The sequence below is a fragment of the Peromyscus californicus genome, unplaced genomic scaffold (assembly GCF_007827085.1).
Source record: "Peromyscus californicus insignis strain IS unplaced genomic scaffold, ASM782708v3 Scaffold_23__1_contigs__length_62951481, whole genome shotgun sequence".
Taxonomy (NCBI): Eukaryota; Metazoa; Chordata; class Mammalia; order Rodentia; family Cricetidae; genus Peromyscus; species Peromyscus californicus.
Window position 1 is genome coordinate 50,579,516 of NW_026294534.1, and position 21,068 is coordinate 50,600,583.

Sequence of the window (21,068 nt, forward strand, 5' to 3'; positions counted from 1 at the left end):
TCATTCATTTTCCCTCATTCCCATAATTAGCATAAGCTGTAATATCTTACACCTTAAAATCTGATCTCAAACTACTCTTTCAAATAATGCTGTCATCAACAGGAAAACTATGTCCTGCATCTTAAAATAATTTGTAACAGACTCCTTTTCTGAAGACATCACAGAAGAATCCCAACTCTCTCCTGCCTAACTGATTACATGCTGCCTTTCCATCAAACACTCAGGCAGGTCATCAGTATGCTCACACTGGCCAACTTTCAGCCCTTGCTTCACCTATCAGCAAACGGCTGGCTGCTGAGGGTTCCTTGAACCCCTTCATTTGGTTTAGCTCACCCTGTTTTAATGGCACCCCTTCCCACCTCATTGGCAGTTTTCTTTTGTGCTCATTTCACCATTGAGTCTTCTGCCTCTTCTCTGGCCAAACTTAACCATGTAATTTCACTTCGTCTTGTTTCTGGAGTAGACCTTTCATTTAGCTCAAGGCAGACCTTTCTCTTTAACCTGAATCTTCATGTTTTTATTAGACATGTACTGCTCTTCCAGAGGAGCCAAGTTCAGTTCTCAACACCCACAATAGATGCATCACAACCATCTGTAACTCTCCACAGGATCTGACAACTGGCCCCTTGTGTACCTGCACGCATACCTACAGCATTAAAAAAATAAAATCTTTAAAGAAAAACCTTAGTAGGCCTTCCGGCCTGAGTTAGATCTCTGGCTCCCACACGATGGCAGGAGAGAACTGACCACTGAAGGTTGTCCTCTGACCTCCACATGCATGCTGTGCTATGCTCATGCCTCTATTTACATATCCACAAAATAAACAACTTCATGTCTAAACCCCAGTAGGAGGCCTTTTCTGGTGCATGCCATTCTGTCATCAGAGCTTAGAGATGCTCACCCTTGAGCTCTCTTACCCTACTCGGCAATCCTGTTCGCCTTCACCATCTCTAGAATCCTGCCATTTTCAAAGCATGACAGTTCAATTCCATGAACAGTAAGTGGAAAAATACATGATAAAAGATTTATCCCAGCTCTTTGGTGCTCTCCTCTTAAATAAATACTTGGTATTAGAAGACTGAAATTTCATTCATGTGTTTCTTACCGTTGTTTTAAAGCAGGTCAGTTAGTGTATTTCTAAGGTGATCGTTTTTAAGCATAAAAGTCATTTGTTCTCTGAGTGAAGACAGTATAATTTTTCTTCTACAAGAAACCTTTTGAAACTGAACTCAACTGGACTCTTCTGTGTTGCCACTTGGGGGTCCTAGCCTGTTGCTAGAAAAGTGTACATACACTCTCAATCTGGCGTCCTCCTCCTGTTCTGGCCCTCTGCTCACAAAGGGAGAGCAAACAGCTGTAACCTGCTGGGAGCAGTGCAGGCACCATTCCTTGGAGGCTGCATGTGCCAGGCACGCTGGCTTACGCTGACTGCATTGTGCAGCTGTGCAGCTGTGCAGGGAGGGCTGCTGGGACAGGGGCAATTAAAGGCCAAACCACACGTTGAAGTAGAGATTTTTAATAGATTTTCTTAGTAACTCATCACAGTAATCACTTTTACTGTAATGATATGCAGCTTTACTACACTAGTATAAATAAAAACAGATAAATACAGCTCTAGGCAACATCACAGATTAACAACTAAGCATTCTTCAGGAACCAAAACCAAAAGCAATTATTAATAAGAGATGCTGACACCCTTGCCCATTTTCATCATACCTTCTTAAAAAGGGTACTCAAATAAGGCGCTGTACTTAATATATTGGTCAATAAGTTTGCCAATTAGCTAGGCACGTGTAGTTCATGGTCTCCACTATCTTATTTGGTTGAAAAACCAACCAAACCTTAATGTATGAAAAAGAAAAGGAGAACAGATGGCAATACCATAAAGAAAACAAACCCCAAACCTCTGAACACATTAAAAACACGGCACTTTTCATGTATTTCAGCAATGAGACACTTCAGAAATTGAGAACTATAACAAAGAAGAAAGTGAATGCTCTACTATGTATCCTGAAATGTCAATCTCTGAAATAAGATGGGTTGTGAGAGCAGAATCTGAAAAGGAAATGTGGAAAATAGTCATGTTCAGTTTCACTGGGTGAAGCTGCCAAGAAACTGGCCTCTCCTTTGAAGACTTGGAATCCATAAAGGATGGGAGGAGTCCCCATCAGCCATGCGAAGGAGTGGTACCCCAGCAGTGCCGTGCACACTGCAAATACACTTGGAGATCTCTGGAACTATCATTAAAAATGAGTTTACTCTGTTTAGCCAAAGGACAATGACGGCGCTATGAAAAACCTTGAAATCTGCCAATGGAAGTAAAAATATTGTTGGCAGACAGCACAGCTGAGAAACCCTAAAAGTCTGGTGAACTCTGGATCATTCTAATATGGCTTCCTGATCTTTAAAGTTGTTAAGACCATACAGATCCAACATGATCTCACAGATATTAAAAATGGCTCATTGCCAGTTGTTTCAGAAAATGTCTGTCTGCACAAATGCATCTGCCTTTCAAAATGCATACTCGGATATCAGGGCCAGTCTAGTGAGTGAACTGACTTTGCCAGTCGTGAATTAAGACCATGATTAAAACGGGCATTTCCAATAACAATTCCAAATACTCTGAGGTATCCTATAATTAATCCTGCAAAACTCTGCACCACAGCTATTCACATAAATCATCACTGAACACTTCAGGTAAGGTTCTGACCTACTCAGTGATTCAAAGGTTATACTCAGATTATGATTATTCTCATTTTTGTTTGATTTTTCTTTTTAAAAGGTTTGGTTTTAATCTAGTAGTCATTTATGGTATTTTCAACTTTCTAGTTTGTGAACTGGAATGGCCAGGTCAGAGGGCATAACCAGGAGATGGCAGTGAGAACTCAGAAGGTACTGTGTACACTGGATCACAGAGAAGTGACCACCTCTTCTTCAACCCTTGTGCCCACTGTAAACTTCCTTCATACCTCCATATTTGTAAGTCAGAATTAGTCTATTAAAAAAATCACATTAAAAAGGTAAAATTATTTAAGTGCAATATTAACTGATCTGTATTTTATAAATTTTAATCCATAAAAATATAAATAAGAATGGTAAATTTTTAAGAAAAGAAATATACATTTAGTGCAAGTTATGAATTACATTTCGTCTCCAGTGTCAGCAGTAAAACATCCTGAAATAAAAGAATAATCTAATTTCAAGAAAAAAGTCCCAGTGTTTAACATGCAATTAATACCAGGTACAGCTAAACAGAATACTTCCTTCTCTTCACTGTCACAGCAGCAGCGTTTGTTTAATTGTGCTAAACAGCACTTTTATGTCATAGTTGTAATTTAGATAGAAAATTTGCATAAGACTAGGTCACATTATCCATAAAGTCTGAGAGGAAAAAATAAAACTGATTGGAGTCAAGTTTCTTTGTGTTTGATTCTGAACCACACATCACACAAGCTGGGGGATTTCATTCACATCTCAAGATTTTACCTGCTTGGCCAGCGGTGGTGTGTGTATGCACGTTTCCAAGCCTTTAGTGATGGTACAAACTACATGGTTAATGGCACAAGAAACATTCCCTTCTTGTGATGAAACCTCAGGAAAATCACAGTACGTCTCAATATGAGAAAGGACTGCTTCAAAAGGACACAACAATTTAAAGAGGTTTTCTTACAGCTCAGAAAAGGGGAGGGGGGAGGGAGGAGAGAGAGAAGCTCTTTTGGAATGTAGAAAGGTAATGCTTAACTATACATTTCATGAGTTAAACAGAACAGTTCTGATATAAAAGGGCAAGACCTTGCAGTCTTAATAGATGGCTCAATTCAAAGTAATCCCTCCAGAAACAGGGACTGATAATGTGTCTCTGTGGTGCTGAAGTACAGCCAGAGGCTTGAGGATTCCAGTGAAGGCTCCATGAAGGCTCAGGCCTGCACGCTCACTGCATAGCCTCAGTGAATGCAGCCAGTGCAGAACAAGAGATGAATTACTGCTCCAGTCAGTCAGGGAAGTACCTCACTCCTTTGCCTTCTCCCTCCCCAAACAATCCCTTAGGTCTCCCAGCATTATCTGCAAACCGGGTTGCAAAAGCTCCGCTTGTATTTCCTTTCCTTTTTTTTTTAAAGAAGAAAAAAGTAGATGAGTCCCTCATATTAAAGAATTGTGCTATTCAACAAACGAACTTCCTCTTCTGTCTCCTCTCTCTCCTCATCTACAGAACTCAGTTGAACATTATTGAAGCGGGGTCTTGGTTTGCTGTCTGGGCCATATGACGGAGGATATCTTTTTTTGTTATAATGCCAAGGAGGCGCCTGAAAAGGATAAACAGAAAAGATCTATTAAACTAAAAGGGGAAAGAGAACAGGAGCTAAATCTATAGATAAATTCTTTTTGTTGACAGGAACAGAAAGCCAAGCAAGCAGACTGATTATGCATTTTAAAGTGTTTTACTGGTAAAGACAATGAAATTACCCAGCAACCGTCCTGTGACATAAAAAGTACTGTGGTCACTCAGGTGTGAGGGCCTTCCCACTGGGACTGAGGACTTCGAGCCTCACTGAAGCAGAGCTATTTTAATTCAAGAATGCCAACAAGTAACAAAAACTGGAAAGATGTATGAACAGGAAATAATTCTGATCCAGTTTGAAAAAGGAACCCATTCCCATTATATTAGAAAATAATTTAAAACTTCAACATTTTGTAGAAACAAAAATTTTAAGAGAATTTTCAGATTACCCAGTTGTATGCAGAATATTCATGAAAGCACATAAAATTGAGATGAAATATATAAGCAACAGTCAATACAAAGCTTCACCTCCCAAACTTCAGAATGCAAGAATAAAACTATAGCACAACCCAGGTTTCTGAAAGCATACTTATGTTCTCTGTTTAATTTTGTGCTCCCCCAAAAGAAGATACAGTGCTTTTATGAAAGTCTTGGGTGTTAATGCTTACATTAAAAAGAAGGTGAAAAATCAAGAGGCAATCCTAAAAGATTATTACAGGGAAGCAGAAAGCGGAATGAATGAGTAGCTACTATATTGAGGTTAGTAGTTTTAAAAAAGGATGCATGAAACACTTGTGAAATATTAGCATACAACAGGAATACATACTCAGTTGTGTACTTAAACAAATGGGGACAGGTTTCATATAAGTATGACAACTGCGGGCAAAATAATTTAAGGCAGAAATTGTTAAAGCCGGACAACTGGTTATGCATAAATCAAAATTTATCTGCAATCAATCACACCACTAAGATATAAAGCCCGTTAACACATAAGCTACTTAATGACAGTCTAGAAACATACAAAAGGGGCACACACATGACCTAGGTACAATCCACTAACGAAATGGCAGGACACACATTCTAACTCTGAACATATGCAAGGGGTAGCAGAAAAAGAACTAATGCTATGAACACAGATATATACACAGTGTGCTCTGGTTAGTGTGCCCATTAAAAAATTAATGGTCAGCATTTCTACTTGCTAAGCTCAGTTAAAGTCACAAAAGAGCTTAGATTTCCCACAACACTACCACAGATGAGGAAGCATAAACGAGGGTGAAGGGCTGGGGGTGACAGCACAGGCATTTTTTTAGCCAGTCAGGAGTCTTCTGAGACGGGTGAATCCACTAAGGTAGACAGACTTTCCATGTTTAAGCATGCCCAATAGTGTCTCCTCATTCAAGCAGCAGACTCTCTGCAGTTGTTACAGTTTACCTAATTCTGACGACTGTCACCTGCGGCTTCCTCTCTAAGAATGGGGTTTAGACAGTCTATCTATTTCTCTCACAGACATCTGCTGAGAGACGGGTGACTGACAGCATGGTGGGGCTGCTGTTCAGCAGGTGTGGGAGAACTGAACATTCACAAGTTTCATGCCTCCTGACTTAAGGTGTCTAGTGAGGAGAGCTGACAGCTAATCACCAAGGGTTCCACGTGCTGCTTTAGTTGCTCGAGATGCTCTAAAATGTTCTTCTTTGTGATGATCCCCAAGACAATCCTGAAACAGATTATTATGCTAATAACTGTGAGAAATTAAATTGAAAGGGGTTCCAATCATAATGATAAAGAATGAGAGGAGATAAAACATAAACCATAAGAATGCTTCTCATGAACTTGAGATAAAAATAAGATTTAAAAATCTAGGTTCCATTTTCAAACATTCTAACTTCAAAAGTGACACAATACTGTTTCTAATGGTGGGGTTTATTTTTTAAAAATCAAAATAATGAAAGTATAACTAAAATTTTAACTATGAAGATGGCCCAAAGTAAAAGTACTAAAAGAAACTTAATGACACACAGCTACAGACCTCTAAACTTGGGAGGTGGCTTTTGGTGTTCTCTCCTTGGATAAACACATTTTTCAGTTTCTAAGAGCTATTTGATCTGCCTCAACATTGTGTGTATGAGGGACGGGGGTGAGGGGTGGGAGTGTTGGTGGAAGTGGTTGAGTTTGAATGCCCTAAGAAAACTTAAATCTACTATATTTTTACTATTTATTTGGGATTCCAATTCAGGAAGAGCACATGTAAATACTACTGACCTCATTTTCAGGAACTAAATCCCATTTCTTATAATATGGTAATAAAACATTTATGAGTAGAGGTCAAAATGACTTTTAATGCACATTTTTCTAAATAATTATTTCTCAGTTTAGTTATCACATCTTACAAAGTGATTTTCATAAATTCTCATAAGGATACCTGAAACTAGACTACTTTTAATTATTAAATATTTTGATACTTATTTTACAACAAATAAATGAATTTGACTGTAATATGTAGTGATATAAATTCCAAAAGCCCATCTTAAATGTCTTCAGAATAATCAGGCATTTCCTGGTGATCTGTCTGCTTAAGGTAACTTTCCTGTTAAGCTGCCTTGGAAATTCTGATTTCTTTTGTTGTTGTTGTTTTGGGTTTTTTGTTTTGTTTTGTTTTGAGACAGGGTTTCTCTGTGTAGTCCTGGCTGTCCTGGATCTCGCTCTGTAGACTAGGCTGACCTCGAACTCACAGATAGCCCCCTGCCTCTGCCTCCTGAGTGCTGGGATTAAAGGTGTGCACCACCGCCACCCAGCCTGATTTCTTAAAGAGGGTCAGTACAGGACTTGAAAGCAGTCTGGCTTACAGATATCTCCCTCATAAAACAGTAGTGGCTGGTGCTGGAGGGGCAAGAAGGGCGGACAGACTTTAAAGCAAAACCAGGTTCATGTATTCACATTCTTTAAAACACTCTAGTTGAGTTTTAGATTATGGGAACAAGCTCTCCAAGAAGCTCAAAAACTGTGCTGCATAAAATGAGTATTTGATCACTAGAGAAATGTTCATTAGGAAAATATTTGAGGGTTCTTTTTTTTTTAGCTTTGGGGTGGTGGTGGTGAATATGTGCAAAGTGAACATTGTACACATGTATGAAAATGTAATCCATGATTTTGTACAATTACTATATGCTAATAAAAAGTTTTTTAAGCTATAAATTCAATAGATTTTTATGGTGGCACTTAATTAAATACAATAACACCAATGTGACTCCTGTGCATGCTTTGTTTATCCAGTTAAGTAGAATGATTCATTTCAGTTTATCACAGTAAGCGCAGTCACTGTGGCAAATGAGGAGAGGGGCACATCTGCAAGGACCAGCGGCCACCTTGGGACTCCCAACACCTGCAGACCGACAGAGTACAGGACTTTTAGGAAGGCAGAGCACACCGCTCCTCTGTAAAGACCTGAGAACAGTTTCAGGGTCACTCTGAGTTTTAAAGGGTGAAAGGAATATCAATGCAAAACGTTTGTTTAAGAACAATCTGATGTTTCATTTTGAGCTCACAAATAATGATGTGAAAATTAACAGGTCAGAAACTGACATTTCCCAAAGTGTGTTCCAAGAAACAGTAATCCCAAGAGTGCACCAAAAAAAAAAAAAAAAAAAACAAAAACGTTGGCATTCGCAGGCAAGCCAGGTAAGCTATGATTCCATTACTGAGAGTTGGGGAATCAAAGAACATCAACATCTTCAAAGTCCTGAGAAGTTCCAAAGTAAACCTCAGCTGTAATTTAATTCAGTACTTCTCAAACTGAGTCAGTCACAAAAAATTCTAGCAACTTCTAGCAGCTGTTTGTTTTGTGAACTCATGGATTCTGAGAAGTTCTGTTACTATAAAATGTGAGACAGCACTGAGCTGATACCACAGTTCCAATCCGTTCTCATTGCTTCTCTGTTCTTTTTCCCTCTTGCACCTATGGCCCCAAGTCTGCTGCATTTTCCTTCCCCCCCAGTAACTGTTTTCCACTGCGAAGGTACTACATGAAGCTGCAAAACACACGGCTACCTAGAACTGTATGGTCTTCACTTTCAAACATGCTGCCTTTTCTAAGTTTTAACCACTGAACTTTGAGACTAAAACACCCTCCTGCTTAAGTAGTTCACAGACAATAAAGTCAAGCGTTTCCTTTCCATATGATCTTTTTCTTTCTGAATACTTATTTTCTGTGAAGAAATAAGGAAAATATGCTCAAGGCTGTGAAACATGACCCCCCTGGAAGAAGAAAGCTCCTTCACTTTATATATATGCCAGCGGCAGCGGCAGATAAAATTGTATGTAACTAATTCTTGTCCCCCTAAAAAGCTAATTTAATCCTTAAGTATTTTCCTTTCTAGGCTCTATACTGCCAAAATCCTGTCAATTAAGCAGTAAGGTGAAATATGAAAATTAACCTACACAGCAGGGCTTTGTGGTCACAGCTAATCACTGCTTATAGAATAGCACTGGGATTTGTCAGTACAGAAGAGAACCTAGGCCAGGCACAGAGAAATCAAAACCAATAGTAGCTTATGAAAACTTACTTTGGTTTCCAACTGAGTCATATGACTCAAAGGGCCCAAGATGAAGCTTTGTGAAAAGATACACTGTTTAACCAATATTTATTAAGTCTAAAACAATGAAGTTTGGTACCATTTTTTAAATTAGACAATAGTAAACAAAACTGTAGACCATAGTATTTTATGAAACACATCTTTGATATATTTATATTATATTCCAGAAGCTAAACACCCACCATGGCTCTAATGTTGCCACTTTCTGCTTCGCTTGTGTTTTAAATAGAAGTATAAATATCTATGATACTGCTATTCCTAAGCCAAAATGGTCTACTGTGTCACCCAGAAAAATGTTTTCAGAGATGAAAAGATCGAGAAGAAAGGACATTATGTCAGTAAGAAGAACAGTAGCAGGAGTCTGGGTTTCTGTGAGCTGATATGCTAACGTGAACAAGACACCTGTCAAATACAACCCCTCCTACCCAGTCTGCAGAGCTGCAGAATTACGTGAAAAAGTATGAAGAAGGTATTCAGTAAATTACCTTTGTTTTTTATGCCCCCTTTCTCTAGAGAGTGGTCGTGTTCTGTTACCCACATGTTTTATACAAATTCTTAAAAAGATAAAATTTGTTGTGATTCTCTGATGTGTTTGGGACAGTATTTAATCAGCTTCACGCTATTCAGGGTGAGCCTTCGGTCCATAACAAATCTAGAAAACCATCTGTTTCCTTTTCCTAGCATTTCTGTTACATGACTTCACAGGAAATAATATTCTAAGAATTCCAACAAGTTACCAGCAGGGAGGCGCATGCCTGTAATCTCAGTGCTCATGAGGTTCACAAGGATCACAAACTCCAGCTGCCTCCAGCTACAGTGAGGCCCTGTCTCCGCAACAACAAAAATAATTAAATACAAAAATTAAAAATTCTACTAAGAAAAATAACATAATGGAAATAAAAGGCTCTAAATACATGAATGTTTGTATGCCATTAGCAGTTCAGTTTATGGGTCAGATCTGTTTTGGCGAAGGTAGAAAAAAAAAGAAAAAGAAAAACTATCATTGAAGATTTTCAGTTAAACCACAAATTTTCATATATTACTTCATTAATGATAAATACTGGCTCAAACAGCATATAGCAAACTATCTAGAAAAAGATAAACAACAAACCTATCCACTAGAAATGAAATACAAAAAGAAAACGGTTCTGCAATGCTCCCTGAAGGCTGAGCCCAGTATCCCCAGGAAAGAGACACCTGAAGTTCACCAAGCTCTTCACTGCGCTCCAACTCTGAAATACAGTATCCTTGACAACGAGCACAGAGCTGACATCCTCCTTACTCTCAGGCAAGTGTGGAGCTTGACTGATCCTCAAGTTATTACAAACTAAGTCAGACAGTCCCACTGGGACCTGACTCACACTCTGCCCTGAAAAGGTTCCACTAATAAGGACCAGTAATTGCAGTGAGTGAACTGATGTCTGTTGAGCTAAACTTACCCGTTGTGAGTTACAAGGCACTGCCTCAGACCCAGCTTTCGGAAGATGTCCACCACAATCTCCATTGGGGTGTGGTCTGTTACTGTAAAAGGGCTCATATCAAGAATGCTTCTCAGCTTTAATGGCCGAGGGCTTTCTGCTGGAAGAGATGGGGTATGCTGTGCAAAGCACACCCGAGAACTGCCAACAATACCTTCTTGTTTTTTCCTGGCACTTTCTGAAAAGGAGATAGAGAAGAGCAAACATTTTCAATTGATGGATTTTCTTTTCTTACATGCAGCTCTGCTCATTTGGCACTAAAAACAGTAAGTGTGTTCCATGATTTCTGGTCCCTTTCCTTTTCCTGTCCTTCTATTTAAAAGAGAATTAACTGATAAGCCATTTGGTAGTTTTTCCTATCTGCCTGAAATGGAACCTGACAATAATTTTCTATAATCATATCATGCTGTGATTTTCTTCAATGGCACTGAACTGTTTTTAACTGTGGAGACAAGGAAGCATGTTTGAAATAATGAATTTTATTTAAAACCTGTACACATCACAAAAGCTGTTTACTACAAAATCTGTCATCGGATGAGGCCCGCCTGTACTGAATGGGACTTAGTTCTGCACTGGAGATAGGATTAAAGACATTCACTCTTGCTGTCTCTGCTCTACACTCCACCACTGCGAATGGGCTGGCTCTTCCTAACTACAATTACACTCCCGAGACAGGGTTTCTCTGTGGAGTCATGGCTGTCCTGGAACTAGCTCTGTAGACTAGACCAGGCTAGTCTCAAACTCACAGAGATCTTCCAGCCTCTGGAGTGCTGGGGTTAAAGGTGTGTGCCATCACGCCCTACTGGGCTGTTTTATTTATCAATTTCTATCAATTTCTCCTCCCCTCCAATGTTCTCTGTCCAGCTGCCTGTTTCTTCTCCCACCTTTGAGAGTGCAAGACAGAAAGTGCAAGAGGCCACACACAGGAAAACAGAAACCCATAACATAGGCAAAATGTGCAAATGAAAGTCATCCAGCTTTATGCTTGGTTTCTGAGTAAATGATCACTGAAAACTATGTATGTGTAAATATGGTATTAGTTATAGTGAAAATATTTTGCATATCAATTTGGCTACAAAAATATTTAAGCCAAAATAATAAATACCAGTCTGACTGGAGAGAAGGGAGTATTACTGCTTCTAAATGAAAGCTTTTGTGCTTTTTAGTCTTTCTGACTACTGAACCTGTATTCAGCAGTGCTAGAAGCATCTTGACTACCAGGGCACTAAGTGAGGTCCTAAGGGCTCGTGGATAGGCCACCTGAAAAGTATGGTCATGGTACGGAAAAGACATCCATTAGTGAGCAACATAGATGGTTCTTGAAAAATGCTTACTAAGTTGCTTTCAGCCCATAAAAATGCAACATGTGCATGACAACTGAATGTACAGTATGAACAGTAATAGTATATAGCCTTAATGGATACACAGAATAAAATGATGGAAAATGTGACAACAATATCAAAAAGAGGAGTATGAAGAGAAGCTTCCTCCAGCAGCTGATGGGAGGGGATGCAGAGACCCATAGCCAAACATTAGGCAGAACTCGGGGAACCCCACAGAAGAGGTGAAGGCTGTAGGAGCCAGAGGGATCTAGGACACTAGCAGAACACAGCCCAGAGAATCAACTAAGCAGGGCTCACAGAGACTAAAGCGACAGTCACAGAGCCTGCACGGGTCTGTGCTAGGTCCTCTGTCTATATATTGAAATTGTTTAGCTCGGGGTTTTGTGGGACTCCTAAAGTGGGAGTGGGGTGTCTCTGACTCTTTTGCCTGCCCTTGGGACTCTTTTCCTCCTACTGGGTTGCCGTGATATGAGGGTTTGTGTCTAGTCTTAATGTAACTTATGCCGTGTTTGGTGGATATTCCTGTGAGGCCTACTCTCTGAAGGGAAAGGGAGGAGCAGTGGATCTGGAGGAGGGGGGGAGTAGAGAAAACTTTGGTTGGGATATATTGTATGAGAGAAGGATAAATATAAAGAAAAAAAAGAGTGTGAAGAGTAAAAGTTTTTACATGCATCTAAGTTATCAGGAGTAAACAATCCAATTTAGCATACTGTGATGGGGTGTACATACCGTTTAAAACTGCAGTATAAAAAGTGAAAGTGTTTAAAAAAACTGTAGCTACAATACTAACAATGTGATATGTTAAATAAACAAACAACAACAAATATATCACCAATGGAAATAACTAAATACTCAAACATTTAAATGTGGTGACACATTTTAGGAGTATCTCTCACATTCAGAGACTGGAACTTCTGAGTTAATAACACACTTGAGGTCACTTAAGCCTGTGTAACTAAGCTGATTTCCTGTTGTGTACTCAGCCTATTTGCTGAAACCCTCTTTAAGAGAACAATGTAACAAACAACCTTACTTGCCTTGGATTCCCCATGAAATCTTAGCTTTTAAAACCTGAGCTAATCGATACTTTACTCTTAAATTACATACTTTTCCATGCTCCTGACCCAGAGTGACATATGCTTGTATGTGTGTACTGTGGTAATTGCTGAAAACAGCAAACAATTCAAAAGCGACTTTATATAGGCAAATATTTGCCATAAATGCTGGGAACAGATATTACTTGATAACAGTACATTTGCAGTTAGGCTTGCTTTTCTGAGTGCTTCTAGGTCAGGTGAAGTAAATAACTTAATCTGCTGTGAAACTCTTAAAGATTTCTATAAAGTATCCCTCAACCCTTTCCCAGGCCATGTTTTCTGTGCTGTTCAATAAACATAGAACAAAGGCCTTTGTTAGGGACACTGACACAGAGACAGATCTACAGCAACACATAGCAAGACGGACAGTTAGACACAGAACAGAATTCAGGCAGACACAGATATACAAACATACACAGATGACAGACAGCCCAGAAACTGTAAGCTACAGACAGACTGAAGACACAGGGAGAGAAGTAGATATTGCAACCGTGACCTTGCTCTTTGTCAAACTAATCCAAGTCTGAGATTTTACTCCTTAATACGACACCAAAGCATTCTGGTGCCTCTGCTTATGACTACACAGTTTTATTTTGTTTTTGTTTTTACTTACTGCAGTGCTGGGGAGCAAACCTAGAGCCTGGTGCTAGACACGTTTGCCAACTGAGCTGCATCCTTATCTAAAATGCTCGATTGTAAAAATATATACATATTCTTTGGACTGTTCCTCTGAAGTGAACATCCAGCCCCTTTGCCTTCAATGTGTCATTTTAAGAAATGGCATTCTTCATTGTGGGAGTGGAGGGAGGATGATCAAGAGTTAAAAATCATCCTCAGCCACATACAGATTATTGAGGCCAGCCTGGCTAAAAGAGACTCTGTCTTAACCTCCTGCACCCCAAATAAAGAACTGTCACTTCCACTTTTAATTTTCATTTGAAACTTAAAGAGATTTTTAGTCCTCACCATGAAATAAGCATGTGCGGTGACAGATTATCAAGCAGCTTAACATTCCACGATGCATTTATCAAAACATGACACTAACATTAGTTTCTATTTGTCAATGAAAAGAATGTTTAAGATAATGACTAGTATATGAATGCAGAATTTACTTTAAGGAGCATCATGTATTAGACATACAATGTGCCATGATATCTGCTAAGTTGTTTCATTTTTAAAATTATTTTAATATCATTCATTCCCAGGCCTTTTAAGTAAAAAACAACAGATTTCATTTTCCTTTTCTCCTTTCTTTTTAAAGACAACTTCAAACATGCATTCCCTTTCTGCTTCCACCTCCAAAGTAACAGGATGACAGGTGTGTGCCAGGCCAGATTTCAGTTCCAATGCAACCCAGAAGACTTTTAAAAGAGTTTCAACACTTTCCTTTTTATGATTTTAAATAATCTGAGACTTCTCATTTGGATTTAATATTCTAAAAACTTGTTCTCTGATTAATTCTCTATTAAGAAGGAGAACACATCTATTTGGTATTTCAAAGAACGTATTTTGTAGAGCACAAACAAATTTATCCTTCAATAATGTATAATTATGTATACATATTATACATTGTGTAATAACACACACACACACAAAGAAATATACTTACTGTACAGGATTTTGTCAAGTAAAATATTTTAAAAATCTACAGAAGTACACACTGGCAAATATTTAAAATGTGTTCAAAAGTCATCTTGTGACTTAACTTTTTTTTTTTTTTTTTTTTTTTTTTTTTGGTTTTTCGAGACAGGGTTTCTCTGTGTAGCTTTGCGCCTTTCCTGGAACTCACTTGGTAGCCCAGGCTGGCCTCGAACTCACAGAGATCCGCCTGGCTCTGCCTCCCGAGTGCTGGGATTAAAGGCGTGCGCCACCACCGCCCGGCGACTTAACATTTCTGATGCCACGATCTTGGTATTTTATGTATCCAAAGTACCATGTTCCCTTAAACTAACATTATTTCCTATGCAATAGTCTCTGTCAAGGGACAAAAGTTTAAAACAATATCTATCTGCAGTCAGTAGGAATATGAGTTATTGAAAAGTTTAGCATTGTTTTGTCTTCAAACCTGACCATTTTCCTTTACCTTTCTATATTAATTCCACAACTGCTCACCTTTTCCCTTTTCTCTGGCTGGCCACTAACAACCCTAGAGAATGGGAGGGCGATGACAAAGGCCGTTACCTTTACGGAAAGACAAGTGTTTGGACATCTCTACCTCAAGGTACTGCCCAGAAAACTAGAGGCAGCAATTCAATGGTCTAATGAGTCTCCTCTCTCACCTTTGTATCACAGGCAAGAGCTGCTGACAAAGACTAAAATTCTCACTGGCCTTACCCCACAGAGCAGAAAAAGAATCACTGAAGCATAACCCCTTTCCTGGAGAACACAGACTGTAAAGCACAGAAATGAACACCACTTGCCCCTGGAAACCAAACCAATTAAACGCCAATGCTTTCTCCCCTCCCATAAATCTATTACAGCCAAGGTGTAACACATGACAGACACTCATGATGGTGTTTGTAGAAACCATACCTATTGCAATTGTCAGGTCTCTTCTGAGGGCAAATCCCACTAATCGCTGAGATTCTTTTGACATTATAACAGGAAAGCCATTGTAGCTGGTTTCATTAATCATGTTTTCTATGTCATCTACTGTCATATTGTCCTGTGTCAAAACCGCTAAGGGAGGGTCACTTCTTCGAGGTCTCATGACGTCAGCAGCCAGGGTTGTATGAGTGAATTCTTCTTTTGCATCCAGGAAAGGGTACCCATTTAGTCGGATATGTGCTTCATAAATGCCTTCCCTACCAAAGGCATCGCCAACCCATTTACTGGTCATTACTGCAGCCATAAGAGGAACAATATATTCCAAGCCTCCAGTAAGTTCAAAAACAATAACCACCAGGGAGACAGTCATTCTTGTCACACCACCTGAAAGAAATAAACACCACTGGTCAGGGAAGACAAACTCCTCCCACCACCTCACGAGAGTCTTGCACTAGGCAGGTGAACATGGAATAAAGCCAGACCCTGACCAGTGAAAAGCTTATCCCCCAAAACAACTGCTCTGAGGATAAAACCATTACTTCTAATGTGATCTAGAGAGATACCAACCAGCTATAGCACAGAAGATGATTAAAACAACATTCCTAAACCTTTTATAGACAAACTAACCAACCAACCAACCAACCAACCACAGTTGACCAAGAAAAGCAACTTGGCCATTTTGATTTACTACTGCAGCAAAGTTAAATTTCACTCTCATAAAAGCTTACTATAACCTCTTAAATATAAATAAGTACATCGTGGCTCTTTCTTGCTCGATACCAATTATAAATTAAACATATAGGTAGAATATTAAATAAATGTATTTCCTCTATGTCTTTTCAAAATGTGTAAACTATTTGGAAGCCTTGATATTTACTAACAATGTAAGTGATATTATCAGGTAGAAACTTCATCTATTCTGGGGCTGGGGGCAGGGTTCTAACACAGGGGGAGGGTGCTTGCCTAGCAGGTACAAGGACCTGGGTTTGAGGCCATTATCCCAAGGAGGAGGCATGGAGGAGAAAGGGAGAGAAACACATCCATTCATTTCCTCGGATAATCATTCTCGGCTGTGAACTCTGACATGGCCAGCCTAATCTATTCCCACTTACTGGTGCCTTTCCGTGTTTCTGTTATGCACACCACACCTCACTGCTTGCTTTGTCAACTATAAAAAGAATTTGAAGTGGCTGTCAAAGAAAATAACACACATTTGAAATCCAAATGTCTCTTCCTCACTAAGAGGGGGGTCATTTCAGCTTCCCCGACCCCACATTTCTGCACATATTCTTTCTGACAATCTAGGTGATTGTTTTCGGAACCTTAATTATATTGCACTACCTTGACTATCACCTCTACAGATCTGAATTCTTCTGTAAAATACCTATGAGTCCTTTTCTCAGGATTCTCACTGTTACCAACCTAGTCCAGGACCCAAATTATTCTTTCATTAAAAAAACTAAAACAAAACAAACAAATGGCAGGTTCTCTTAAATTTATTTTTAATATTTATTATGTATAACCATTTGCCCACATATTATATCTGTGCGCTATGCTCATACTTGGTGCCCATGAAAGCCAGAAGAGGCTGTCTGCTACCCTGGAACCGGAGTTACAGACATTCAGAACCGCATGTGGGGTCCTTTGGAAAAGCAGCCATGCTCTTAACTGACAGCCATCTCTCCAGCCCTGTGCTCTCATCTTAATACACCTTCTCTTTCCTCCTTGACTCGTAGACCCCGTTACTTTCAACCTACTTCCGATGCCACGTAGTACTTTTTGTCTTATTCTGCAGCTTAGGCTGGCCTCACACTGGCAACCTCACATGTCCGCTGGGTGACAGTCATGAACTGGCAACCCTCAAGCGTCCGCTGGGCTGACAGTCATGAACTGGCAAAACTCACATGTCCGCTGGGCTGACAGTCATGAACTGGCAACCCTCATATGTCTGCTGGGCTGACAGTCATGAACTGGCAAAACTCTCATGTCCGCTGGGTGACAGTCATGAACTGGCAACACTCACATGTCCGCTGGGCTGACAGTCATGAACTGGCAACACTCACATGTCCGCTGGGGGACAGTCATGCACAGCCACAGTGGCTTTAGTGTCATTCCATCATGCTGTTCTTCTGGTCAAAAGACTTAATAGCATGGGCCAGCTGGATGGCTTGGCAAGTAAAGGCACTGGATGCCAAGCCTGATGACCCGAGTTCAATCCCCACCAAGACCCACACGAAAGTAGAGAACTGATTTTCATAAACTGTCCACTGACCTCCACATACAAATGTGACACTTATTCTGAAACCCCTCAAAGTAAATAAATAAATATAATTAAAAAAACTGACTAGTTCACAAACCTGTCAGTTCATTACGCTTTTTTGTTTCTTAACCTAAAAAAGGAAGGATCTACTTACTATGCATTATGTATCTACTCTATGTCAGCATGTCCCAGTCAGTTTATAAAGACTTTTTCTTGTCTTTAATGACTTATTTTACTCAGAACCATGCTAACATCCATATGTGCATGTTATCTCATACAATCCTCAAAATAATTACAATGAACAAGCTAGTATTTCCATTTCATAGATGAGAAAAGTAAATATCAAAGAACTAAAGGAACTTTTCCAAAGTCATCCAGCCAAAATGGCAAATCCAGAACTCTGCAACCAATCTGAACAATTTCAAATATAAATTCATCCTGATGTAAACTCAGATACTAATCTTTTTATAGTCTACTTCTTACCAATTCAACTTGTTTCCCAAAATATACAAAATGTACTACATAATACAGTTACATTTCTTCAAAGCATGAATTCCAAATATGTTTTCAGATTAATTTATCTCTGCATAACACTCTTCCTAGCCTATCAGATTACTCTAAAAACACCTCAGAGAGTAAGTCTATGGCTCTGACTTACAGGACTATTATGGAGGTCTATGAGAAAGAGCTACAAGACAGTTATTAAAAGTATAGAAGACCGTGTGTGCATGTGTATGTGTGTGGTACATGCATGTGGGTGCACAGGCAGGGGCCACAGGAGGACACCTGCTCTTTTCCTCTACTGCTCTCAGCCTTATTCCTTTAGAAAAGGGTCTTACACTGAGCTGAAAGGTCTCCCTAGCCAGTGAGCTCCCAGGATCCACCTATCTCTACCCTCTAATGCTGGGTTACAGAAATGCACAGCAAAGCCCGGCTTATGGGATGGGAGCTGGGGATTAGAACTTAGATCCTCATGCTTGCATATCAAATGTTCTTTCTCACTGAAACATCTTGCCATCCCTCTATTACATTTTTATCTGAGGTATCAGCATGATTGCAGATACAGATACAGATCCCAAAAGTCTGTATGATTCTTCATATAACAGCTTTAAAAAACATGAATATGACTTGAACTCATTCACGTTTAAACATGGTTTGAGGAATTGAGAACTAGACAGATCTGTCTGATTGAAAAACGACCTTAAAGTTAATTGCCAGAAAAAAAATTAGATGCCAAGAGCCGTGGGTTTTTAATTGTCATTAGTGAGCTCACACTTCAAATGGAAAGAAAACATGCCCAAATAAAAGAACTAGGGACTCATAGTCTTCAAAGACAGCTGCCTCAAAGACGAAAGCTTTCAAAGTATGAAGGTGACCTGTACAAATTCTCAGTTAAAATTTAACTTAAGGGCGGTGGTGGCTCACGCCTTTAATCCCAGCACTCGGGAGGCAGAGGCAGGCAGATCTCTGTGAGTTCGAGGCCAGCCTGGTCTACAGAGCGAGATCCAGGACAGGCACCAAAACTACACAGAGAAACCCTGTCTTGAAAAACAAAAAAACAAAAACAAACAAACAAAAAAAAGACCTTGAAAACAGTAAAACTGCAATCGTCCCTCCTCGAACCCTGAACTCTCTGTTCCCTCTAAGTCCTTCACTATGCTCTCTCAGCCCAGGGACAGTGGGCTCACTGTTGTCTTCTCAGTGTTGGGGTATCAGTCAGAGGCCGGCCCACATTTCACTCTTCTCTTATCATTCATTATACCTAGTGCAACACTAAAAAGAATGTGCAAGAAAGAAACGCTACTTGGATGAAAATGATTTTGTTATTTAATTTCACCTAGTATTACACTTCTGAAGATTTTGAGTCACTGAGCAAAAACAAAGTCAAATACCTACTATTATTAAATACTACACCAAAGTTTGGTGGAAATTTTAAATATAAAACCAAACAATTTTTTCATGTCAAAGAAAATAATAAATAGATTCGTGCAGATTTAGAGTCATTATTTTGCTTTTATTTCACTAAAATGAATAGTTACTATTTCTTACTTTTCTACAAATGTACCTTAGATGCTAGAAGGCTGAAAAATAAATCTTTTATTCAGGCTGATAAATTACTACAGAGTTTAAAGTGAAACTATTCTGAAGCTTCATTATAATGCTGATTTTAGGAACAGCAACTGCTATCAATGGTGACAGATAGGCTCAGATCCTTAGTAGTGAAAAAACTAACAGGCTCCTTGAACAGGTTTCAGATTAAGCCTATGTTGTTCCAAGATGGTCTCTGTCATAAAGCACTATGTGATATTACAAACATGCTGTTATTAAATTTTTACATTAAACAAATGTTCTCAGACAAGTAAAACAAAATCCAGTACTACATAAGAATATTAGTGCTTCATTTCTTTTAAAATTATTCCTTCCTTCTATCACACATCCTTTCTTCCTAGCAACCAAATAAACAAGTCTCCATTGACGCTGGCTCTTTTCCTCCTCAGACTTGCAAATATCCACAAACAAGGAAACACGACCACATTACCTAAGCACGCAGCGGCACCAACCATGGCATAAAGCCCAGGCGTGATGCAGTCGGCCCCAACCTCACACCATTCCTTGAAGATAAACCAGTCGTGGTGATAGTAGGCAAGCTGCTCCACGGCAATCCCCACGATTCTCCCTGCAATTGCTCCAATGGCCATGCTGGGGATAAACAAGCCTGATGGAACCTGGGACAGGAAGGAACACAGCTCTAATCATGTGACTGAAACTACACCCTATGGATTTGTTGCTAAGAATTGGCTCCCTTCATATGCTAATGAAATTCTAAAATCCTGATATAAATTCAACCACAGTAAAATCCTGCTAAATGAAACAGTTTGTTAGTAATTCTCTGAATTCAGTAACAACGTAATAAAGTGAATTCTCTAAGCCAAAGAGAAAATAACTCACACTTTATTTATCCTTTATCATTAGTTAGTCTCTAACAAATTTTCAGTAGTCCATAGTAAAAATAAAACAAGAGACTGGTGTTTCCCGTAAATTTGTTCACTGTGCAGCAGTAAGCTTCCAGTCTGACCTTCCCTTATACTTTTACAAATGGTAGAGACAGCAGATGCTATTTCTCAAGTGCTACAGCCTAAGTCAGGCAATGTTTCCAGAGCCCCCAATACTCTGAATGGAGTATACATGTGAATCAACTAAAAAGAGAAAAATCTTTGCTGGCAGAAATTCTTTCTTAGAAATTAAGGAAAGTAAACACTGGCAGGTGCTGAGCTAATTAAAGGGATATACAATGCAAAGGATTAAAGCACATTTCATAGTCTTCAGTTATAATCTGTCAGCCTGAGCCTAGGACTTAACAAGGGCCTGCCATCTGCCTCCAGCTTCCTCAGTGCTGGCCAGCTACAGCCACTGAGAATACCGGGTATAATTCTACTGATAGTAATGACGCCGGGATTTATGAAAAACACCA

The 21,068-nt window shown here is 39.4% G+C and overlaps 1 protein-coding gene across 1 annotated transcript in view; it reads right to left on the minus strand.

Annotated features, from left to right (window-relative positions):
- Window positions 1-1,500: 1,500 nt before the first annotated feature.
- Window positions 1,501-21,068, minus strand: part of Clcn3 (chloride voltage-gated channel 3) — an 85,030-nt gene continuing 65,462 nt past the window's right edge. The window contains 5 exon segments of the mRNA XM_052752335.1: window positions 1,501-4,304; window positions 5,921-5,996; window positions 10,311-10,527; window positions 15,322-15,720; window positions 20,136-20,322. Of these exon segments, the coding sequence (XP_052608295.1) occupies window positions 4,146-4,304; window positions 5,921-5,996; window positions 10,311-10,527; window positions 15,322-15,720; window positions 20,136-20,322 (1,038 nt within the window). The 3' untranslated portion in view covers window positions 1,501-4,145.